The following is a 25810-nucleotide window of genomic DNA, read 5'->3' as shown; positions in this document are numbered from 1 at the left end:
CGTTCTACAGCAAGAACGGACACTGAATAATTTGCTCAGGAGAAGAACTCAGGAAAAGAAGGGCAGCGTGGCGACACAGCTGTATAGTTGCCACGGTGACCCGGGCTCAATCCTGACTACTGCCTGGATTGGGTGCTGTCTGTACGGAGTTTGCACGTTCTCCCCGTGACCTGCGTGGGTTTTCTCCAGGATCACACTCAAAAGATGCACAGGTTTGTAGGTTGATCGGCATGGTAGAATCGTAAACTGCCGCTAGTGCGTGTAGGATAGTGTAAGGGTGCGGGGATCGCTGGTCGTCGCGGACACGGTGGGCCGGAGCGCCCGTTTCCGCGCTGTAGCTATGGCGGCAGCAAACGTTTGCCGAGTGTCACTCACCGTGTCAAACCGTTTCCTGGCGTTGGCCGACTTCTCACTCTTCGCCTGGCACAGAATCTCCTGATACACCGGGGCAAGACTGTCGGCAAGGTTCACCAGCATGGCACTGGGGTTACGCAGAGCCACCAGCGTTTGCTCCACAAGCCCTCGGTCGATGGCCTCGTTAATGGCGATCACAGCCGCATGCACTGAGCAGAGAAGAAAGGGACGCACTCAGTCAGAACCACGGCACTTTATTCACTAATCACGATGAGAGACACAAAATACTGGAGTAACTCAGCGGGACAGACGGCATCTCTGTAGAGAAGGAATGCCATTCCTTCACCAGAGGTTCCACCTGTCCCACTGAGATAATTCAGCATTTTGCATCTATCTTTGGTTCAAATCAGCATCTGCAGTTCCTTCCTACACATTTCCTTATCATATATCAATACACTGTGAATGGGTCGATTGTAATCATGTATTGTCTTTCCGCTGCCTAGATAGCACACAACAAAAGCTTCTCACTGTCTGAAGAAGGGTTTCGGCCCGAAACGTCGCCTATTTCCTTCGCTCCACAGATGCTGCTGCACCCGCTGAGTTTCTCCAGCAATTTTGTGTACCTTCTCACTGTACCTCGGTACACATCATAGAGTGATACAGTGTGGAAACAGGCCCTTCGGCTCAACTTGCCACACAGCACCAGGCAGAAAACTGAGCGTGTTATTCAGAAAATAGGAGCGCGTAAATTAAACTTCGGTAGTAATTAGACAAGCGGGCTATTCTAAAGCACGTGTCAAATGTGAGGTGCCTCTAGTTTAGTTCAGATGCAGCATGGAAACAGGCCCTTCTGTCCACGCCAACCAGCAATCACCCTGTACACTAGCACGATCCTACACACTGGGGCATCTTTACCAGAGCCAATCCACATATAAAACAGCACATCTGTGGAATGTGGGAGAAAACCAGAGCTCCTGGAGAAAGCCCACACAGGTCACAGGGAGAACATACAAACTCCATACAGACAGCACCCGCAGTCAGGATCGAACCCAGGTCTCTGGCGCTCTGATGCAGCAACTCTACCTCTGTGCCGACCCATACCCCCCTGTACTGTTCTGTGTTGTACCATACCTGCTGCTTCATCGACTGAAAGTTCATTGGCCAAGATCCCACCGATCTTACTAAAGGAGGGCATCTGGATTCCATATTTGTCCAACTCAGTTTTCATGTTGTTGATCTCCTCCTCTGTAAGGAAAGCAAGAGTTCAGAAGTTAAGCAAGTCGAGTAAAATACGAGTGACGTTCCACCAACACCAACATCCAAGGAGAATGAAGCAGTCAGCGCAACTGATACTCCAACTCTAGCCTTGAGCACTCTCCATCATTCTTCCATGCGAACTGCAGTCATCAACTATAAACGGCCTGTCCCACTTAGGCAAGTTTTTAGGCGACTACAGGCACATGGTTGCCGGGATGTCGTCTGTATAGAAACATAGAAAATAGGTGCAGGAGTAGGCCATTCGGCCCTTCGAGCCTGCACCGCCATTCAATATGATCATGGATGATCATCCAAATCAATATCCCATATCTGCCTTCTCTCCATACCCCCTGATCCCTTTAGCCACATCTAACTCCCTCTTAAATCCAGCCAATGAACTGTGTGGCCTCAACTACTTTCTGTGGCAGAGAATTCCACAGATTCACCACTCTCTGTGTGTGAAAAAAAATGTTTTTCTCATCTCGGTCCTAAAAGACTTCCCTCTTATCCTTCAACTGTGGCCCCGTTGTTCTAGACTTCCCCAACATCGGGAATAATCTTCCTGCATCTAGCCTGTCCAACCCCTTATGGTCGTGAGTCGTCTCCTCAGTCGCCCAAAGAGTCGTAGCATCTTTCTGGTCGCTGCTGGACTTTCAACATGTTGAAAAAAAATTTCGGCGACAGTGGGTTTGATGCCATTGAGCGTAGCTTGACTTCTCCTGACGTAGGTGCTGTCGTGGTTGTCGCCAGGTTAATGTAGGTTGCCGTCGGTGCTGACTTTGTTTTTTTTTTAAACGTTAAAGTAATGATAATATTTCAAGTTTTATGTCGAAGGCGGGGTCCAGTCGCCGTTTTTTCAGCGACCTGTAACGTCAATGACAATCCCCTATAAATAGCCCAAGTGGGACAGGCCCTTAAGATGCACCGTGGCATGAGGAAGATCACGCCTTTAGGGTGAAGATGCTGGAGTAACTCCAAGGGTCAAGATGCTATTCACTTTCTTCACTGCATGCTTACTTTCGGTGACTGATGAACAAGGACCAGCAGATCTTACTGTACTTCCCCTACAATGTACAGAAGCCAATGAACCTACAAGCAGGCACTTCTATCAGTGTGGAAAGAAACCAGAACACCCAGAGAAAGCACACACGGTCACAAGGAGAACGTACAAACTCCGTACAGACAGCACGGGGTCAGGATGGTACCCTGGTCTCTGGCGCTGTGAGGCAGCAACTCTACCGTTACGCCCTTGCGCGCCACCCTACTTTAGTTGTGTTCAACTAAAATAAAGCTGCAAACTAAAATAAAAGCTGCTAAACAGTCACTCCACCTAATTCTGCTGCCTTTGCACTGACAATATAATAACTGGCACTGAGTAATAACTCTGGCACTGGCTCAGGCCACTTGAATCAGCTGCCCTGGACATTTTATGACTGTTTTTACTTGCATTTTAATGTTGCTGTTTTTTTCAAACTATTCGTACTGTTTTATCAGGAACTGGATTGTTTTTTTTAATCGTTTTTATTTTATGCGTGAAATTATTACGTTTTTATGTGCGATGCTCCGGTATTCCCTGGGAAACGTCGTCTCATTTTGCAAGATGACAATAAAAGATGATGATAATGATAAATATACTGACCAAGCAGGTGATGATCGGATGACTACAAGCCTCACCTGTGAAATTCACTTTTCCATAGAGGTCCTGTATCTGTGGAGCCAGGCCCAGCTTGAATAAGTAAAGGCTGCAAAAAGATAGAGGGGATAACTCAGTGGCCAATGCACAAATCACCAATCGACCAATTTTGCTCATTCTGCTGCAAGACAAAGAGAAGTGGCCAAGCACACGTGACTTCCACACAGAGGAATCAGAACCAAACCGTACAACAGTCTCAAATTAAAAGCAGTGCTTGTTTGTGACAGTACACCATACTGGCACTTGTAAACATTTTAACACTAGATTTTCAAATGCAATGATCCCGGGAAGGAGCTGGTTGCTATATGATAAGTGTTTGTCGGCGCTGGGCCTGTACTCGCTGGAGTTTAGAAGAGTGAGGGGGGGGGGGGTACGTAATTAAAACGTAGAGAATAGTGAAAGGCTCGGAGAGAGTGGATGTGGAGAGGATGTTTCCATCAGTGGGTGCGTCTCGGACCAGAGGGCACAGCCTCAGAATTAAAGGACGTACTTTTAGGAAGGAGATGAGGAGGAATTTCTTTAGTCAGAGGGTGGTGAATCCATGAAATTCTTTGCCACAGACGGCTGTGGAGGCCACGTCAGTGGATATATTTAAGGTAGAGATAGATAGATTCTTGATTTGTATGGGTGTCAGAGGTAATGGGGAGAAGGCAGGAGAATGGGGTTAGGAAGGAGAGATAGATCAGCCACGATTGAATGGCAGAGTAGACTTGATGGGCTGAATGGCCTAATTCTGCTCCTCTTATGGACATGATCTTATGAATAGAACTGATCATTTCAAATCAAATTAAAATTCAAAAATTTAGTTTTTGCTAAAGAAATAGAATGTGTTCATTGATTTGTGTGTTTAGGCCCTTTAACAGCATGTAGGTGGGTGGTTTGGTATACAGCAGCCAACAGCAGTGTTGTATGAACTGTTGTATCGAAGGCTGAATTAATGTCATAATAGACCATAGAACAGTACAGCACAAGAATAGGCCCTTCGGCCCACAATGTTGTGCCAATCATGATGCCAAAACTGTCTACCTGCATATAATCCATATCCCTCCATATCCATATGCCTGCCCAAATGGCAGTATCATAGCTGCCGCAACCATCGATCCTGGCAGTGGATTCCAAGCATCCACCGCCCTCAACATAAAAACATTGCCCATGCATATCTCCCATTACACTTTGCCCCTGACCTACATAGAAAATAGGTGCAGGAGTAGAGGCCATTCGGCCCTTCGAGCCAGCACCGCCATTCAATATGATCATGACTGATCATCCAGAATCAGTACCCCGTTCCCGCTTTCTCCCCATACCCCCTGATTCCGTTAGCCCTAAGAGCTAAATCTAACTCTCTCCTAAAAACATCCAGTGACTTGGCCTCCACTGTCTTCTGTGGCAGAGAATTCCACGTAGGGAGGCCCTGACCATGAGGAACAGTGGAGGAAGAGACTGACTTTGGTGCCTTCCCACACAGTGGGAAACTTTGATTCTGCTGTGTGGGGATGTTTTATGTTAAATTCTATAGTGTGTGTTCTTTATACCCTTTCTGGCTTAATCCCTCCCTTCACCACCTCCAGTTTAAATTCCAGTTGGAATATTTTGGAGGACCCAAGAACCAAGATTCACAACTCTCTGGGTGAAAAGGGTTTTCCTCATCTCAGTGCTAAATGGCCGACCCCTTATTCTTAAACTGTGGCCCCTGGTTCTGGACTTCCCCCAACATCGGAAACATTTTTCCGGCATCTAGCATGTCCAACCCCTCAAGAATTTTATATGTTTCTATCAGATCCTCTCTCATCTTCCTAAATTCCACTGAAGGAGAATAAAGATCACAGAGGGTTATAGGACAGAAAGAGATTACAAATAGAAGGGGGGGGGGAATTCTGTTGAAATGTCAGAAGAACCATTTTACTTATTAAAAGTATTGTACCTATATAGTACAGAACGCCAAAGGAGATCCTTCTTCCCTGTGGCTATCAAACTGTACAACTCCTCCCCCTTCTGTCATGGGGTAGACGGACTTCCCCTCCACCTTCACAATCTTTGCACATTGCCAATCCTATCCACTCGTCATTTTAATTTCATATAGCTGTTGGCAGATCACTTTCTCTCCTGGGATAAATAAAGTTGTATCGTATCGTACCTGAAGGCGTGAATGCAATAAACAACGCGGGGAATGTTCTTCTTGTCGTAGATGTCCGTGGTTTCCGGATAAAAGATCTGAAATGAAACAGAAATATTTCCAATGAGGCTCTTCGGATGAAAGATTTACAATTCTACAGCACGTTACAGGCGGGGCACGGTGGCACAGCGGCAGAGACCCAGGTTCGATACCTGACCTCTGGTGCAGTCTGTACGTTCCTCCAGTAACTTGCGTGGGTTTTCGTCGAGATCTTCCGCTTCCTCCCACACTACAAAGACGTACGGGTTCGTAGGTCAACCGGCTTGGAATAAATGTAAATTGTCACCTAGTGTGTGTTGGATAGTGTTAATATGCGGAGATCTATTGCATCCGCTGCTCTAGGTGTCAGCTGCTCTACATCGGTGAGACCAAGCGCAGGCTTGGCGATCGCTTCGCCCAACACCTCCGCTCAGTTCGCAATAACCAACCTGATCTCCCGGTGGCTCAGCACTTCAACTCCCCCTCCCATTCCGAATCCGACCTCTCTGTCCTGGGCCTCCTCCATTGCCAGAGTGAGTCCCACCGTAAATTGGAGGAGCAGCACCTCATATTTCACTTGGGTAGTTTACACCCCAGCGGTATGAATGTTGAAATCTCCTATTTCAGGTAGTCCCTGCTTTCTCCCTCCTTCCCCTCCCCTTCCCAGCTCTCCCACAGCCCACTGTCTCCACCTCTTCCTTTCTTCTTCCCCCACCCCCACCATCAGTCTGAAGAAGGGTCTTGACCCGAAACGTCACCCATTCCTTCGCTCCATAAATGCTGCTTCACCCGCTGAGTTTCTCCAGCTTTTTGTCTACCTTCAATTTTTCCAGCACCTGCAGTTCTTTCTTAAGCAATGTTTCATTTGGTTTTGTTTTGTTTTTTAAAAAAGCTCCAGCCTTGTGATTCTTGTGTCCGTGAGTTCAAGACTAACAATATTACAAAACCACGATCATAGCGAAAGATTACGGATCAGGAGCTGCCTTTTGTCCAAGCATCTTGTCTGGAAATATTACCATCTGGTTTGGGAATTGCTCTGCCAAGGACAAGAAGGCTCTGCAGAGAGTGGTGCGTTCGGCCGAACGCACTATGGGAACTTCACTCGCCCCCCTGCAGGAACTATACATCAGGAGGTGCAACTCCAGAGCCAACAATATCATGGGGGACCCCTTCCACCCCTGCAACGGACTGTTCCAGCTGCTACGGTCCTCCGTTGCCATGCGGTGAGAACGGAGAGGTTGAGAAGGAGTTTCTTCCCACAGGCCATTCGGACTGTAAACGCCTATCTCACCAGGGACTAACTCTACTGAACGTTTTTCCTTCCATTATTTATTATGTAAAAGAATATGTGTGTTATGATTGTGTTTATAGTTTGTTTGGTTGTTTGTCTTTTGCACAAAGTCCGCGAGCATTGCCACTTTCATTTCACTGCACATCTCGTATGTGTATGTGACAAATAGACTTGACTTGACTTGACTTTTACCGTACCGATGGGAGGGAAATCTTGGCCATCGCGTTCAGCCAGTGGTTGATATTGTCCGTGTGTCTGAAGTGAAGCCCAGTTGCCTGTAGAAACACAAATTTCACACTTTTAAGTGCTACATTTTAAAAAAACAGGAGATTACAAAAAGTGGTGGACACTGCCCGGTCCATCACAGATACTGACCTCCCCACCATCGAAGCTCCATCACTGATACCGACCTCCCCACCATCGAAGGGATCTATGGAGCCGTTGCCTCAAAAAGGCAGCCAGCATCATCAGAGACCAATACTGCCACAGTCACGGCCACGCTCTCATTTCACTCCTGCCACCGGGAAGAAGGTACAAGAGCCTGAAAACTGTAACGTCCAGGTTCAGGAGAAGCTTCTTCTCTGCGATCACACTAACACTATCTTGCTGACCAAGGACAATTTACAATTTTTACCAACGCCAAATTAACCTACAAGCCTTTACATCTTTTGGGGCCAAGGAAAGAGCGTTCACGTCGCGGCCCTGTTTCAACCAATCTTTCCACCACCACGCACAAGAAGCACAAGAAGCGCAAGACAGACACCATTGTGCAAATGCCGAGAAGTGTGTTCAGCTCTGGCTGAACAACTTCTAATCTTGTGTGTGGACTCGATAAGAAGAAGAAGATCTTTGGAATATGGGAGGAAACGGAGCACCCGGAGAAAACCCACGGTACAAACTCCGCCCAGACAGCACCCGTAGTCAGGATCGAACCCGGGACTCTGGAGCAGCGAGGCAGCAGCTCTACCTGCTGCGCAACTCAGATCGTGATGCCCTGGGTGATGTCTCCGTTGAAGCAGGTGCTCCAGGCCCGTGGTGCAAGCCAGCTGCGTCACTTGTCGCGTTACGAAAAATCCATGGGATTTCTCCGGGTGCTCCGGTTTCCTCCCACACTCCAAAGACGTGCAGGTTTGTAGATTAATTGGCTTTGGTATTAAAAAAAAAAATTTGTAAATTGTCCCTAGTGTGTAGGATAGTGCTAATTCAGTTTAGTTTAGTTTGGAGATGCCTGACCCATTGAGTCACTCCAGCACTTTGTGTTATAGTTTAGTTCAGAGATACAGCACAGAAACAGGCCCTTCTGGCCCACTGAGTCCCCACACATTAACACTATCCTACAGAGTGCATGGGGATCACTGGTCGGTGTGGACCCAGTGGGCTGAAGGGCCTTTTTCCATACTGCATCTCGGGTACTGACCTCCCCACCATCGAAGCTCCATCACTAAACTAAACTACAGACGTGGAACACATGCTTCAACCCAAGCCATCGCGCATTACTACACGGCCTGTTGTTCCACATAACCCACATTTTTGTTTAAAATTTAGTTTAGAGACAGTGCAGAAACACCGGGTCCGCGCCGACCAGCGATCCCCGCACACTAACACTATCCTACACCCACTAGGGGCAATTTTTACTTTTACCAAACAAATTAACCTACAAACCTGCACGTCTTTGGAGTGTGAGAGGAAACCGAAGATCGCAGTCACGGTGGCGCTGAGGTAGAGTTGCTGCAACTACTGGTGCTGTCTGTACGGAGTTTGTACGTTCTCCCCGTGACCTGCGTGGGTTTTCTCGGAGATCTTCGCTTCCCTGGTCGGCGCGGACCCGGTGGGCCGAAGGGCCTGTTTTTACACTGTATCTCAAACCCAAAGTATCTCTAAACTGATCTCTGGGGAAACCCACGCAGGTCACGGGGAGAACGTACGGACAGCATCCGTAGTTGCATTCGCTGTAAGGCAGCAACTCTACGACTGCACCACCGCAACCGCCCAAAATGGACGATGGTCCACCAACGGTATTCTCCGAGGAGATAAACCGCACATCAACCAGTGCGGATTGCCCCCGTACCTTGTACCGCAGCTGCTCTTGGTCATAGATCTTCCGCTGAGGGACGACAGTGGGCGCAAATCGGTGGCCCAGCTTGGCCAAGAAGACACCGTTCCTCAAGCTCTCCTCCAGGTCAGTGGTGGGTGGGAGCTCCTCATCCAAGCACACCTCCATCCACCTACATCAGAGAAACGGAGACAAGTTCAGAGCCTCGACAAGGCCAGCGGCATAATCATGCACCAGTCTCACCCCGGTCACTGCCTCTTGGCAGAAGGATCGACCAGCCCCTCCCATCGCCGGCGCGGGGGAGCCGAGATTCCCCCCCCGATGCAGGAGCTTGATCGCCCCGACAGGAAGGGCTCATCCGCCGGCTATGGGAGTAAGATCGCCTCGTCACAGAAGGCTCGAGGCCTCCAACTGCGGGAGAAAAAGAAGGGAAGAGATTGAACTTTTTTTCGCCTTCCATCACAGTGAGGAATGTGGAGGAGTCACTGTGGTGGATGTTCATGTTAAAATGTATTTTGTGTGACTGACTGACATGGCAAATGAATGTTGCAAAAACATACTTGGCTAATAAAGTGTTATTGTATTGTATTGTTTTGTATTCACTCCTCCCCATCGGGTAAGAAACACACCAATGCCTCGACTTCCTGAGAAAGCTTAGGAAGTTCGGCAGGGCCCCAACATCTCTCGCCAGCTTCTACAGACGTGCCATAGAAAAGGTTTTATCGGGATGCATCACGGCATGATTTGTGGTCGGCTCCATCTGTGAGGGAAGGCAGCAAAGTTCAGCCCACTTCCTCATGTTCACCCATGGTCGGGGCCTATTGAGGCCTCTGCAGTCGCCGCTACAGCGACCCGATGTTTCAGGCCCTCTCGCCGGAATGATGGAACTCCGGCGTCGGAAGAACACTCTACAGCGGCCTGGAGTACCAAAACGGCCGTTAGCTACCGGAGACCACGGCTTCCGAAGTCCACAGGCCGCGCTGGTCGGAGCTCCAACACTGGCGGTCTCGGAGAAAGATCCCAGGCTCCGCGGTGTTTAAAGTCAGCTCCGCTGACTGGAAAAAATGGTCTCCAAATCTAAGGAAGAACATTCTTGCTATTGAGGGAGTGCAGAGTGGGTTCATTCCCAGGAGGGCGGGACTGTCATATGTTGAAAGAATGGAGCTTGTATACACTGGAATTTAGAAGGATGAGAGGGCATCTTATTGAAACATATAAGATTATTAAGGGATTGGACACACTAGAGGCAGGAAGCATGTTCCCAATGTTGGGGGAGTCCAGAACTAGGGGCCACAGTTTAAGAATAAGGGGTCGGCCATTTAGAACGAAGATGAGGAAAAACTTTTTCACCCAGAGAGTGGTGAATCTGTGGAATCCAATTCTCTGGATGCTTTCAAGATAGAGTTAGATAGGGCTCTTAAAGATAGCAGAGTCATGGGATATGGGGAGGCCAGAAACGGGGTACTGATTGGGGGATGATCAGCCATGATCGCAATGAATGGCAGTGCTGGCTCGAAGGGCCTACTCGTGCACCTATTGTCTATTGAGTGATGACCTAATGGAGGTATATTATATCCTGAGGGGCATAGATAGGGTGAAAGATCAAGGTCCTTTTCCCATGGTAAGGGAGTCTAAAACCAAAGGGCATAGATTTTAGTTGAGAAGGAAAAAAATAAATGGGGACAGGATCAAGAAACTCATGAGGAAGGTTGGCTCTGTCCTAGGAGGCAGAGTTGAATTCACGGGAGGTTGGTCTTGGAGGGGAGGAAGCTCCTCAAACTGTTGAGCATCCTGGACCCCCTCCATGACACACTGGTCAAGCTGAGGAGCACCTTCAGCAACAGACTGGTTCCACCAAGATGCAGCACAGAACAACAAAGGAGATCCTTCTTCCCTGTGGCTATCAAACTGTACAACTCCTCCCCCTTCTGTCATGGGGTAGACGCAGACCGAGACAGACTCCCTTTCTCTCCCCCCCTCAATCTTTGCACGTCACAAGCCTTTCCACGCATCACTTTAATTTTATGTTTCATGTATTTAGTGTTTTTTACGACTGTTGGCAGATCCATTTCCCTCCTGGGATGAATAAAGTTCTATCGTATCGTGTCGTATAAGCCACCTTTTCCATGCATGAGGGAAGTGGGTATTTGGAACAAGTTGCCAGAAGAGATGGTAAAGGCAGGTACAACTACAACATTTAAAAGGCATTTAGATGGGTACATGGATAGCAAGGTTTAAGAGGGGTCTGGGCATAACTAGTGGCACCTTTGTCAGCATGGATGAGTGGGGCTGAAGGCCCCCGTTTCCATGCTGTACGCTCCATTTCACTTGATCCATACTTTCCATGCCTTGGTGATTCAAGTACTGGTCTGGATGCATTTTAAACGTTGTAAGTGTCACCGCACCCCCGGCACTGGGTTCCCGGTTCCCATCGTCCTATGGATGAAGTAGTCTACCACACACGGTGCCTTAGGAAGACCGTCAGCATTCACAAAGACTCCTCACACCCTTGTAACGGACTGTTCGAACTACTTCCCTCCAGCAGACGTTACAACGCCTTCTACGCCTGAACCTCCAGACTCAGGAACAGCTTCATTCCCAGAGCTATAGCGGCTCTGAACCGGCCCTGCTGAGTGCCCCCCATCCCCCCTGGACTGTCTCCCTCGGATGGTCACGTCACACAGACACATCTGCACTTTAGTCTGTTTGAACTGTCTTGACTATTTTACTGTTCTTTTTACAATCCATGTTCTCGGGATATCTAAATCTAAATGTTAGTAGTTATTTATGTTATGACATCGGATGGAAGCTGCATACCAAATCTCGTTGCACTTATGTGCAATGACAATAAAAGATATTATTATTATTATTATTATAATCTCTTCTCCCATCGCCTCCAACTCGCCTTTATGCAAGCCTTTGTCCCATAGTTTTCTGATACCTCAACGACGAGGAGGAAAATGTTTGGAAAAATGTGTGGAAAGTTGTGTCAACTATTGAGCATGCTGTCTGTTGGTCTGACGTACAGGCCCACCACCGATGTTCCGGCAACCCGTAGCCCGGCACCTCGTTTAATCCAGACTAAATTACAAAAGCGCACTGGAAATCCACCTCCGGAAGTCCCCCCCGAACCAGAGGCAACCGATCTCGACCTCATTGGGACTTCCGCGGCCGATCGGCGGGTCGAATTTGCCCCGCTGCTCAGCTGGGTCTCTGGAACTGCAATGCTTTAGTAAAAAAGGGTGCCGGAAAATTGGTGGTAGACCCGTGCCACAAATAAGCCATACACCAAAAGCCTTTGAGAAACCATCCCACCGTTTGGCCTCCTCCAAGTGACAGAGGTATTCGTAGGCGATGTTTTGCCGCCTGCGTTCGTCCATTTCTTCCGCGGTGAGGCGTTCGCTGCCCAGACCATCTGCCAAGAGATAGGAAAACTTTAAAATAATCAGCCACTATTTAGACACGCTAGAGGCAGGAAACATGTTCTCGATGTTGGGGCAGTCCAGAACCAGGGGCTACACACAGTTTAAGAATAAGAGGCAAGCCATTTAGAACAGAGGTGAAGAAAAACTTTTTCACCCAGTGTTGTGAATCTGTGGAATTCTCTGCTTCAGAAGGCAGTGGAGGCCAATTCTCTGGATGCTTTTAAGAGAGAGTTGGATAAAGATAGGGGATATGGGGAAAAGGCAGGAACGGGGTACTGTGTGGATGATCAGCCATGATCACAGTGAATGGCGGTGCTGGCTCAAAGGGCTGAATGGCCTACTCCTGCACCTATTGTCTCTTGTCTATTTTGACAGCAGCTTAAAAACAAAAAAATCAGATGAGATTCGGTACAGCAAAGTGCAGAGTTATGCATTTTGGTAATAAGAATAAAGGCATAGATTATTTTCTAAATGGAGCGAGAATCCAGAAATCGGAGGTGCAAAGAGACTTGGGAGTGCTAGTGCAGGACTCCCAAAAAGTTAATTTACAAGTCGAATCGGTAGTAAGGAAGGCCAATTCAATGCTAGCATTTATATCAAGTGGACTAAATACAAAAACAAAGATGTGATGCTGAGGCTCTAGAAGGTTTTTAAGAAGGAACTGCAGATGCTGGAAAATTGAAGGTACACAAAAATGCTGGAGAAACTCAGCGGGTGCAGCAGCATCCATGGAGCGAAAGAAATAGGCAACGTTTCAGGCCAAAACCCTTCTTCAGACTAGTCTTCAACACCTCTATAAGGTGCTGGTCAGGCCACATTAGGAGTACTGTTAGCAAATTTGGACACCATATCTGAGGAAGGATGTGCTGGCTCTGGAGAGGGTCCAGAGGAGGTTTACAAGAATGATCCCAGGAATGAGTGGGTTAGCATATGATGAGCCATTTGTCAGCACTGGGCCTGTACTCACTGGAACTTAGAAGGTTGAGCGGGGAACCTCATTGAAACTTAGAGGATAATGAAAGGCATAGATAAAGTGGATGTGGAGAGAATGTTCCCACTGGTGGGAGAGTCTAGGACCAGAGGTTATAGCGTCAGAATTTATTTTAGAAATGAGATGAGGAGGAACTTCTTTAGTCAGAGGGTGGAACTCTTAGCTACAGAGGGCGGTGGAGGCCAAGTCAGTGGATATTTTTAAGGCAGTGATAGACACCTTTTTGATTAGAATGGGTGTCAAGGGTTATGGGGACAAGGCAGGAAAGTGGGATTAGATCAGCCACGATTGAATGGCGGAGTAGACTCATTGGGCCGAATGGCCTTACTCTACTCCTATAACTTGTGAACAAGCTAAGCATCATAAATCCCAGCAGGAAGCAGACAATGGGAAATGATTCAAAGATAATTTATAGGTAGACAAAAATGCTGGAGGAACTCGGTGGGCAAGGCAGCATCTTTGGACAGAAGAAATAGTCGACGTTTAGGTTGAGACCCTTCTTCAGATTTATTGTCACATGTATCGAGGTGTAGTGAAATGCTTTACTTTGCACACAACCCAGTAAAGTCATACATCAGACCTCACCAGTACACAAGAGTCGCCACGTTTCTGGTGCCGACAAAACTACAGGTCCGGCAACTGGTGGCCCGGCACTTCCTTAATCGGACATTACGAGAGCGCACTTAAAATCCCCGCTGGAAGTCTGCCCGAACATATGGTGCCCAGCCCGGGAGAGACAGCCCATCTTGACCTTATCGGGACTTCTGCGGCAGGTCAAAATTGCCCCCCTGCTTCTGAACTCTGGCCCGGCTGGAACCAGCAGATCCGTTCCCATAGCAGACTTCCGAGGAAAGGGACTTTACTTAATCAAGGAAGAGTTTGTCAGGCTACCTGTTCCTTTGAGACTGGTTGATTCATGACTTGTGGTAAATAGTTTGGTGACAGATAAGATACACTTGTCCAGTCCCTGAAGTAAAATGTAGGTAGGAACTGCAGATGCTAGTTTAAACCAAAGACAGGCACGAAAGGCTGGAGTAACTCAGCAGGACAGGCAGCATCTTTGGAGAGAAGGAATGGGTGACTTTTCAGGTCAAGACCCTTCTCCTTGAAGTCACGTGTGTGCACATGGGGCAGAAAGCAGGCAGCTGGTCACAAATTCTTTGAGATGGAATTAATGCTATAATTGAAGATAGACACAAAATGCTGGAGGAACTTAGGCAGCATCTCTGGAGAGAAGGAATGGGTGAATCAAGATCAGTTTGAAGAAGGATCTCAACCCGAAACGTCACCCATTCCTTCTCCCCAGAGACGCTGCCTGTCCCACTGAGTTATTCCAGCTTTGTGTGTCTATTTAAACCAGCATCTGCAGTTCTTCCCTACACACAATGCTAAAATTGGTTATTGATGTTCCGAATGGTCTAATTCTGTCCTATAACTTATGAAGTTAACATTCTGAATAGCTCGAGAAGATGACAAAACAACAAACACTACTTACTGCCAGAGAACCAAAATGTCTGAAGTGTTTATTACATGAGCGGCCAATTCATTGAGGAACAGTCCTCAAAACAGCTGCAAATCATTTGTATTGGAATTTTCATTTGTGGTAATTATGCTCATTTCAATTCTTTGCGAAGTCTAGTCCTTAATTATTGTAAACCATGAACCATTGAAAAAAAGTTTAAATCCTGCACGCTTCAAAAAGAGAAATTAAACAAGTCAGTACCCCTCCTTTTCTTTTAACCCCCCCCTTCTCTTTTCTCTCTCCTTTCTCTTTCCACCCATATCCTTCCCTCCAGCTTTCCATTTCACCACTCCTTTTCTCCCATCCCAGTCCCCCCCCCCCCCCATCTCCCCTTTATCCTCTCTCTGTCACCTCCCACCTGTGCCTTTCCACCCAAATAGCTTCCTCCAGTTTATATCTAACATCCCTCCTCTCCTTGTTTTCAAGAAGGAACTGCAGATGCTGGAAAATCGAAGGTACACAAAAAAGCTGGAGAAACTCAGCGGGTGCAGCAGCGAAAGAAATAGGCAACGTTTTGGCCCGAAACGTTACCTATTTCCTTCGCTCCATAGATGCTGCTGCACCCGCTGAGTTTCTCCAGCTTTTTTGTGTACCTCCCTCCTCTCCTTATTTAGTTTAGAGATAACAGTGTTAAAACAGGCCCATCAGCCCACCGAGTCCATGCCGACCAGCAATCACCCGCACACTTGTTTCTATCCTACACATTTGGAACAATTGCAAAAGGCAATGAACCTACATACCTGTACGTCTTTGGAATGTGGTAGGAGATGGGAGCACCTGGTGAAACCTGTGTGGTCACAGCACCCGTAGTCAGGAACTTTGGCACTGCAAGATAGCAACAATACCGCTGCACCAGCGTACCGCCTTTGATCTGACAGAGTTTTGTCTCCTTTTTCATCTCCCCCATCCGCTAATCACCCAGCCAGCCCCTGGATCACGTGCCAGGCCTTGTCACTCTACCACCTCTCTTATCCAGCGTTCTCCCTGCTACTCCGATCAGTCTACAGATGGGTCCCGACCCAAAACATCATCTGTCATTCCCTCCACAGATGTTGCCTGGCTTACTGAGTTCCTCTGGCACTTTGTGTTTTACTTTGGGTGTCAGCTTGCACTTTGTTACACTTGACCATGCAAGCGAGGACAAGGGAAAGTCTGGAAGAGAAGGATGGAAAGACACAAAATGCTGGAGTAACTCAGTGGCTCAGGCTTACCCAACGGGTCTGTACTTGGTCTAGTTTTAATAAAATTCAACACAAGCGGAGTGATGTATGGCAAGATCACACAATCCCGGTATATATGTGTAGGAAGGAACTGCAGATGCTGGTTTAAACCGAAGATAGACACAAAATGCTGGAGCAACTTAGCGGGACAGGCAACAACTCTGGAAAAAAGGAATGGGTGACGTTTCGGGTTGAGACCCTTTCTTCAGTCTGAAGGGTCTCGACCCGAAACATCACCCATTCCTTCTCTCCAGAGACGCTGCCTGCCCCGCTGAGTTACTCCAGCTTTTCCTGCCTTTAGACACAAAATGCTGGAGCATCTCAGCGGGACAGACAGCATCTTCAGAGACAGGAGAAAAGGAAAACGTCACCTATTTCTTCTCTCCAAAGATGCTGGCTGACCCACTGAGTCACTCCAGCCTTTTGTGTCTACCCTGGTATATAGTCTCCCAGCGATTCAAACCAGATTACTTCCTAATGAACAAAAGTAAAATAATACTGCAGCCAGTCATTAAAACTCCCACTAGCTATGGGGAAAGAGCACCATCTGTTGTCGATTTAAACTTCATCAACCTGAAGACCCCCCCAGGGCAGACATTTCTGCTCATGCTGAATGATTTGATTGCATACAAGATACTCAATGTCAGAATTTTTTTTTTAATTATCCCTCGGGTTTGGGGGGGGTGGGGGAAGGGGAGTGGGAGTTGTGGCAGAAGGGAAAATCAGGCTTTGCTGATCATCCAGTGTGGAGTCTGTGAAGCGTTTATGCCTGGCAGTAAACCGCAGTCACATTATATCATGTGCTGTGGCCAAGTATCCCATCAACACCACCCGTCCAGGATCACACGGGAAAAATAAATACTCCGGCAAAACACCAGAAATTCTGACCCAACTAGAGTCAGCAATGACAGCCAAAAGAAGCAGGAGAACAAGTTGGGATAACAGAGAACTGGTTAAACTCAGCGGGACAGGCAGCATCTCTGGATGGAAGGAATGGTAATGTTTTGGGTCGAGACCCTTCTTCAGAGTCATGGGAGAGGGTGGACAGAGATATGAAAGGGTAAGGTGTGAAAACTAGATACCTCTTACCCTTCCGTATCATTGTGTGTGTGTGTGTGTCTCTCTCTCCCACGACTCTCAGTCTGAAGAAGGGTCTCGACCCGAAACATCACCATTCCTTCTATCTAGAGATGCTGCCTGACCGAGATGAAGAGCAAGAGAGGCGTGGGAATCGCGGAAGGGGAGCAGTGAGGTCTTCTCAAGTATTTGCAGTCTGCTGTCTCCCATTTTACTGAATCTAGAAAACTGTCAAACGGTTTAAGGAAGGAAGGAAGAAAGAGAGACCCTAATCTGGATGAATAGCAGCGATAGAATTTGTGGAACAGCCTGTGTAGCAGATGAAGCAGGCATTCAATGCCAAGTCCCCTGCAGACGGAGGGGAGGTCCACGAAGCTGGAGGTGACCTGCTTGGAGTATCTAGCTTATGTTCTGGTGAGAGTGTGTGGTCTGATTAAGTGCTGATCTATGGTGGCACACTCCCAACTCCACGAGGAAGTGCCACAGCATTCTGGTGCATGTGGAGCGTCAATGCAGGAGGATGCTCTTGTTCCAGATGGGCACGGCTCGAGACATGCAGTGAAAAAATGCTCCATGTCATTTATCAGGCCAAGATCAGACAGTGTCCACACTCACTCCACGGTGACAATTATTGCTTAATATCAGAGCAGTCTCACGTGAATTATAAACAATTTGCAATTGCACGACGCTATTGTCACGAGTGCTACATAGTTTTATTCAACAAAGTCTCACATAAGCTTGATCACAGGACTATATATATTCCATGGACATACTAGGCAGCAGAGGAAGCCAGAGAGGTTTGAGGGGTCAAATTCAAACAGGGCAGCACAGTGGTGCAACAGTTGAGTTGCTGCCTTACAGCGCTAGAAACCCGGGTTTGATCCCGTATGGATGCTGTCTGTACGAGTCAGACCCACTCTCCTATCCTTTAATTCCAAAGGTAGACACAAATGCTGGAGTAACTCAGCGAGACAGGCAGCATCTCTGGAGAGAAGGAATGGGTGACGTTTCTGGTCAAGACCCTTCTTCAGACTGAGAGTCAGGGGAGGGGGGGAAAACTAGAGATATGGAAGGGTAAGGTGTGAAAACAACAGTATGCCTCCTTTGATTCCCTTGTCAATAGGACTTGGCATGTCAAAGCTGCCGAGTACAGGCGCCTCACTCTTTACGGGAAGGGGTTACACACTTGAAATGCAGTGAGTAAATCAAACCCATGCCAGGCACCGCATGGCTGCGCTGCCCGGAATGAATTTGAGGATGTTATTCCAGAAATAGGAGCACCTAAATTAAACTTTGGTAGTAATTAGACAAGTGCGTTTTTCTAAAAAACATGCAAATCAAGCAGGAGGAAAACGCGAGGTGCCCGTCTCCGGGAGCAGATTGGAAAACTCAGATTTAGATTACGTCAGAGATATTTTTGTCGAAATCAAAACCAAGAGGCCCCTTTCCAAAAGGCTGAGATCAGGCAGGTACAGTGACAGGACAGACACAACAAAGAACCCACTAACCATTCTGTGAATCGATTTATACATACTTTATATTCAGGAAAAAGTGAGACATTTCTGGAGCAGCCATTGGGATTAGCAGGGCAGAGTCAAATGTCACTACATCTGACCAACTCACTGGCCCAAACAATCTTTCCTACTTAAAACAAATTGGATTTTGGCAGACGCCCAGTATCCAGTGTTTACACACAGGGAGGAGCTGTTCATTAAACACACGTAGAGATTTATGGAAAGAAAGAGTAATTGATGAAGTGAACGTGCGTGCGTTGGCCATGTCTACGAAAACAATTCCCTCTTTGTCTGGGAGAAAAACGGGTCTGCAAATTAATTTCAATTACAAATCTATACACAGATCCATGCACCACTTCAAACTGCGGATTATGCGTCACTGTGGAATCAGACTAGTACAGCATGGAAGCAGGCCCTTCAGCCCATCCTGTCCATGCTAACCAATATGGCATAATATGCTAGTTCCATTTGTTTGCATTTGGCCTATCAGGCAGCATCCCTGGAGAACATTTCGGGTCATTTCTGTGACATTTCGGGTCGGGACTGGGCATAGTTAGGTATAGGAATTAAGCCATGAGGTTTTGTATGCTGGTCAAAAATTCTGACTGATGAAGAGCCCCAAACCAAGATGTCATTTTGATTTATTTTTTACAGAACCTTTTGACCTAAACTAATGATCCAGAGTCACTAGGTCACGTCACTATGCATGTAATTAAATAATTAGTAATCAAGTAATTAAATAATTAAAAGCTAGTATCAGAAAGGATAAATCAAGAAATTACTGGGTGATTGTTATAGACAATCACTAAAGTTCTTCTGGGAAAGATATTTGCTACCCTAATCCAGTCGAGTAGCTGTCAACTCACACGCCAGCTGATACTTGTCATGTCAAAAAAGACAAGAGTGCTGGAGTAACTCAGCAGGTCAGGCAGCATCTCTGGAAAACATGGATAGGTGACGTTTCACAGAGTGCTGGAGTAACTCAGCAGGTCAGGCAGCATCTCTGGAAAACATGGATAGGTGACATTTCACAGAGTGCTGGAGTAACTCAGAAGGTCAGGCAACATCTCTGGAGAACATAGATATGTGACGTTTCACAGAGTGTTGGAGTAACTCAGCGGGTGCAGCAGCATCTATGGAGTGAAGGAAATAGGCAACGTTTCGGGCCGAAACCCTTCTTCAGACTCTTCTCTGGAGAACATGGATAGGTGATGTTTCACAGAGTGCTGGAGTAACTCAGGAGGTCAGGCAGTATCTCTGGAGAACATGGATAGGTGACGTTTCGACTTGTTCAACACCCTGGAAAAAGGTTCTGACTCTCTACCCTATTCTTTTATATACTTCCAACAGGTTTCTCCTCAACCTCCAGTGTTCCAAACAAAACAATCTGAGTCTGTCCAACCTTTGCCTGTAACTAATACCACTAATCCAGGCATCATTCTGTTAAACCTCCTCTGCGCACGTTCCAAAGCCTCCATATCCTCCCTGTATCGAGGCAACCAGAACTGTACGCGGCCTAACCAACGTCCTATAAAGTTGCATCATGAGTTCGCAACTCATACTCAATGCCCCGAACAATGAAGGCAGGCATGCCATATGCCTTCTTTACCTTATTCTTTTCCTGTCGTCCTTCTCCATGCTAAACAGAGACAAGAAGTATTCATTTAAGACCTCAGCAATTTCTTACATCTCCATACACCGATACTTAAATGGACCTATTTTCTCCCTTATTACCCATTCGCTCTTCATATACAGATAAAATCTTTTAAGATTCTTCTTTATCTTATCTGCCAGGAACACCTCATCACCGGTTTGTCCTCCTCATTTCCCGTCTGTGTACTCCTATGTCCATTATAATCCTTTTGTATTCTATTTCTATGCGCAAGTATGGAATGGAGAAAGGAACTGCACATCTGAGGTGGAAGATCAGCAGACTGGGACAATGTCAAAGTCACAATGCTCCTTTAGAAGAGTTTGGTTTGGCTGCATTCGGTGTGTTGCATGCCGTTCCAGTCGCCCCATCACCTGAAGGATTTGAACACTTTGGAGAGAGTGCAGTGGAGGTTTTACCAGAATGCTGCCTGGAGTAAGAGGGAAGATAGAACAATGAAATTCTAGCTTTTTGTGTCTATCTGGGACACATGACAATAAACTCTCTTGACTTGACGACTTGAAAAGCTGGAGTAAGCAATAGGTGACATTTCGGGTCGAGACCTCTCTTCAGACCAAGTCAGGGGACTCCCATATACTTGATACGAGTCCACTGACGCAGTCTGAATCTGACACTCAGTCTGAAGAAGGGTCTCGACCCGAAACATCACCCATTCCTTTGCTCCAGAGATGCTGCCTGTCCCGCTGAGTTATTCCAGCATTTTGTGACTATCTTCGGTTTAAACCAGCATCTGCAGTTCCTTCTTAAACTAAATGCCTCTTAAACACCAGTATGGTATCTGCCTCCACAACCACAGCTGGCAGAAAAACTTGCCCTGCACATCTTTACATTTTGCCCCTCTCACCTTAAAGTTATGTCTATGACATTTACACCCTGGGGGTAAAGGGCTCTGACTGTCTACCGTATCTACGCCTCTTATGATTTTCTACACCTTTAACAAGTCAAAAAGAATTTCACTACACCTAAAGGTGTATGTGACCAAATAAGATTTGAACTTGAACTTGAAGTCTCCACTTCACCTCAGACACATCAGAGAAAATAGTACAAGTTTGTTCAACCTCACCTCATGGGAAAGGACTGCAGATCAAAGATACTAGATATCCTCTATAATCTTTGCTGGTGATAGACACAAAATGTTTGAGTAACTCAGTTTGAAACATAGACAATAGGTGCAGGAGTAGGCCATTCGGCCCTTCTAGCCTGCACCGCCATTCAATATGATCATGGCTGATCATCCAACTCAGTATCCTGTACCTGCCTTCTCTCCATACCCCCTAATCCCTTTAGCCACAAGGGTCACATCTAACTCCCTCTTAAATATAGCCAATGAACTGGCCTCAACTACCTGTGGCAGAGAATTCCACAGATTCACCACTCTATGTGTGAAAAATGTTTTTCTCATCTCGGTTCTAAAGGATTTCCCCATTATCCTTAAGCTGTGACCCCTTGTTCTGGACTTGTTCCCAACATCGGGAACAATCTTCCTGCATCTAGCCTTGGTTCTTGGTTTCTTGGTCCTCCAAAATATTCCAAATGGAATTTAAACTGGAGGTGGTGAAGGGAGGGCTTAAGCCAGAAAGGGTTATTGGGAAGAAAGAGCTACTTTAAATGTAGTTGCATCTGGTTGGTTAACTATAGTTGGGTGGAGATTATTCCATGCTTTAATTGTGCGGGGGAAGAACGAATTGCTGTATACATCTGTCTTTGTAGCTGGGATCACAAATTGGATCGAATGCCCTCGTCTGCTCCTAATTGGTTTGGGTTTGGTGTAGGTCTTGTAATCTATATCGAGCTGACCATTTAACATTTTGTAAAAACAGGTCAAACGGTGAGCTTCACGTCTGTCTTGGAGAGGGTTCCACCCCAACCAGAGAATTCAGAAGTTTGGTGACACTCGCTTCTCTCTCATAGGTGTTAGTAACAAATCAAGCTGCCTGTCTTTGGACACGTTCGATGGAAGAAATGTTTTTATTTGTGTATGGGTCCCATGCTGCAACTGCGTAGTCCAAATGAGGTCTAACGAGCCTGTCCAACCCCATAAGAATGTTGTAAGTTTCTATAAGATCCCCCCCCTCGATCATCTAAATTCTAGCGAGTACAAGCCTAGTCTATTGACTACTGCAACTCACTTCTCCTTGGCATCAGCTCCACCTACATCAACCGACTCCAACTGGTCCAGAACGCAGCCGCCCGACTCATCACCCACACCAAATCCTGGCATCACATCACTCCAGTCCTCAAACAACTTCACTGGCTTCCCATCTCCCACCGGATCAACTACAAAATCCTGATCCTCACCTACAAAGCCCTCCACCATCTGGCCCCCCCATATCTCACTGACCTCCTCTCCCCCTACCAACCCTCACGGTCCCTCAGATCCACATCAGCCGATCTCCTCTCCATCCACAAGTCCAACCTCCGCAGTTTTGGGGACAGAGCCTTCTCCAGGGCAGCTCCCAGGCTCTGGAACTCCCTCCCCCAACTGATCCGCAATTCCGTGTCCCTCACCATCTTCCAGTCCCGCCTCAAGACCCATCTCTTCACCTCTGCCTATCCTTAGCCCCACGTCCCCCTCCCTTTTCATCTGTGCATTGAATTGCCTCATATTGTGTTTTGAACTGAATTCTGTCTTTACTTTGTGTACTAGTCATGTCTCTACTATTTATTTCATTCCGCTTACATGTTTTTCCTCTACTTGCTCTTGAAAGGCGCCCATAAATAAAATGTATTATTATTATTATCCAGTCTTTCTTCATATGAAAGTCCTGCCATCCCAGGAATCAGTCTGGTGAACCTTCTCTGTACTCCCTCTATGGCAAGAATGTCTTTGCATTGAAGAAGGGTCTCGACCCCAAACATTACCCATTCCTTCTCTCCTGAGACGCTGCCTGTCCCACTGAGTTACTCCAGCATTTGATTTTGTGACTATCTTCGGTTTAAAACCAGCATCTGCAGTTCTTTCTGAAACTAAACGTTATGTTAGCTTTCATAGCAAAAGGATTTGAGTATAGGAGCAGGGAGGTTCTACTGCAGTTGTACAGGGTCTTGGTGAGACCACACCTGGAGTATTGCGTACAGTTTTGGTCTCCTAATCTGAGGAAAGACATTCTTGCCATAGAGGGAGTGCAGAGAAGGTTCACCAGACTGATTCCAGGGATATCAGGACTTTCATATGAAGAAAGACTGGATAAACTCGGCTTGTACTCGCTAGAATTTAGAAGATTGAGGGGGGATCTTATAGAAACTTACAAAATTCTTAAGGGGTTGGACAGGCTAGATGCAGGAAGATTGTTCCCGATGTTGGGGTAGTCCAGGACAAGGGGTCACAGTTTAAGGATAAGGGGGAAATCTTTTAGGACCGAGATGAGAAAATCATTTTTTTTCACACACAGAGAGTGGTGAATCTGTGGAATTCTCTGGCACAGAAGGTAGTTGAGGCCACAGTTCATTGGCTATATTTAGGAGGGAGTTAGATGTGGCCCTTGTGGCTAAAGAGATCAGGGGGTATGGAGAGAAGGCAGGTACAGGAATGCGAGTTGGGTGATCAGCCATGATCATATTGAATGGCGAATGGTGCAGGCTTGAAGGGCCGAATGGCCTCTACTCCTGCAACTATTTTCTATGTTTCTATGTTCTGTGCTGCATCTTGGTGGAACCAGTCTGTTGCTGAAGGTGCTCCTCAGGTTGACCAGTGTGTCACGGAGGGGGTGTGAGCTGTATTGTCCAGGATGCGCCGCAGTTTGAGGAGAACATCCTCCCCTCCAAGAATTTTGTAAGTTTCTATAAGATCCCCCCTCAATCTACTAAATTCTAACGAGTACAAACCGAGTCTATCCAGTCTGTCTTCATATGAAAGTCCTGACATCCCAGGAATCAGTCTGGTGAACCTTCTTTGTACTCCCTCTATGGCAAGAATGTCTTTCCTCATATTAGGAGACCAAAACTGTACCAGGTGTGGTCTCACCAAGACCCTGTACAACTGCAGTAGAACCTCCCTGCTCCTAGACTCAAATCCTTTTGCTATGAATGTTAACATACCATTCGCTTTCTTCACTGCCTGCTGCACCTGCATGCCTACTTGAAGAAAGGTTTCGGCCCGAAACGTCGCCTATTTCCTTCGCTCCATAGATGCTGCTGCACCCGCTGAGTTTCTCCAGCATTTTTGTGTGCCTACTTTCCATGACATAGAAACATAGAAATTAGGTGCAGGAGTAGGCCATTCGGCCCTTCGAGCCTGCACCGCCATTCAATATGATCATGGTTGATCATCCAACTCAGTATCCCATACCTGCCTTCTCTCCATACCCTCTGATCCCCTTAGCCACAAGGGCCACATCTAACTCCCTCTAAAATATAGCCAATGAACTGGCCTCGACTACCCTCTGTGGCAGAGAGTTCCAGAGCTTCACCACTCTCTGTGTGAAAAAAGTTCTTCTCATCTCGGTTTTAAAGGATTTCCCCCTTATCCTTAAGCTGTGACCCCCTTGTCCTGGACTTCCCCAACATCGGGAGCAATCTTCCTGCATCTAGCCTGTCCAACCCCTTAAGAATTTTGTACGTTTCTATAAGATCCCCCCTCAATCTCCTAAATTCTAGAGAGTATAAACCAAGTCTATCCAGTCTTTCTTCATAAGACAGTCCTGACATCCCAGGAATCAGTCTGGTGAACCTTCTCTGTACTCCCTCTATGGCAAGAATGTCCTTCCTCAGATTAGGGGACCAAAACTGTACCAGGTGTGGTCTCACCAAGACCCTGTACAACTGCAGTAGAACCTCCCTGCTCCTATACTCAAATCTATTGTGTGTTCTTTATTATTGTACTGCTGCTGACAACCCAAATTTCCACCAACCCTGGTTGTGTGGCAATAAATTATATCTATCTATCTATCCTTTTGCTATGAATGCTAACATGCCATTGGCTTTCTTCACTGCCTGCTGCACCTGCATGCCTACTTTCAATGACTGGTGTACCATGACACCCAGGTCTCGTTGCATCTCCCCTTTTCCTAATCGGCCACCATTCAGATAATATGATAATTTGCATTGAAGTTGCATTGAAGAAGGGTCTCGACCCATTCCCTCTCTCCAGAGACGCTGCCTGTCCCGCTGAGTTACTCCAGCATTTGATTTTGTGACTATCTTCGGTTTGAAACCAGCACCTGCAGTTCTTTCTGAAACTAAACACCGTGTTTACACATCCAAGATCCAGCTACTCACATCCACACGGTCGCCTTCCACTCGGCTCCACTTCGTTTGCCATCTTTTCCCTCAGATGTTATCACTTTATTCGCGTTCCAGCTATTTATCCGCGTTAAATTAAAAATAAAACTCCTCTCGTCCCGAATATCGCGCCAAATTCCCAACGTCCATTCAAATCCAGACCCGCCGCTAGTGGCTGCCGCGCAGGGCGAACTGGGAGTTGTAGTCCAACGCGGCCTGCTCCGCATTGACGTAGATATACGGCGGACTGCAGGTCCCGAGATGCAATGCGACCGCCGACCTCCGCGCCTGCGCGTACACGAGGGCCGCTGCAGCAGACGCACGTCGGACTACAAGCTCCAGGATGCTCTGCGGCCGCCCTACGTCACG

The 25810-nt window shown here is 47.0% G+C and overlaps 1 protein-coding gene across 1 annotated transcript in view; it reads right to left on the bottom strand.

Moving 5' to 3' along the window:
• The window catches only part of iqgap3 (IQ motif containing GTPase activating protein 3), an 89629-nt gene extending 64029 nt beyond the window's left edge, over positions 1-25600 (bottom strand). The window contains exons 1-8 of the mRNA XM_033015843.1: positions 25439-25600; positions 12116-12215; positions 8816-8972; positions 6945-7022; positions 5439-5515; positions 3286-3353; positions 1486-1599; positions 376-563 (exon numbers count right to left, since the gene is read on the bottom strand). Of these exons, the coding sequence (XP_032871734.1) occupies positions 376-563; positions 1486-1599; positions 3286-3353; positions 5439-5515; positions 6945-7022; positions 8816-8972; positions 12116-12215; positions 25439-25481 (825 nt within the window). The 5' untranslated portion in view covers positions 25482-25600. The remainder of the gene's footprint in view (positions 1-375; positions 564-1485; positions 1600-3285; positions 3354-5438; positions 5516-6944; positions 7023-8815; positions 8973-12115; positions 12216-25438) is intronic.
• Between the last annotated feature and the right edge of the window lie 210 nt (positions 25601-25810).

The sequence above is a fragment of the Amblyraja radiata genome, chromosome 47 (genome assembly GCF_010909765.2).
Source record: "Amblyraja radiata isolate CabotCenter1 chromosome 47, sAmbRad1.1.pri, whole genome shotgun sequence".
Classification (NCBI taxonomy): domain Eukaryota; kingdom Metazoa; phylum Chordata; class Chondrichthyes; order Rajiformes; family Rajidae; genus Amblyraja; species Amblyraja radiata.
Note: the sequence above shows the minus strand (reverse complement) of the source record. Positions and strands in the feature narration are given on the sequence as shown.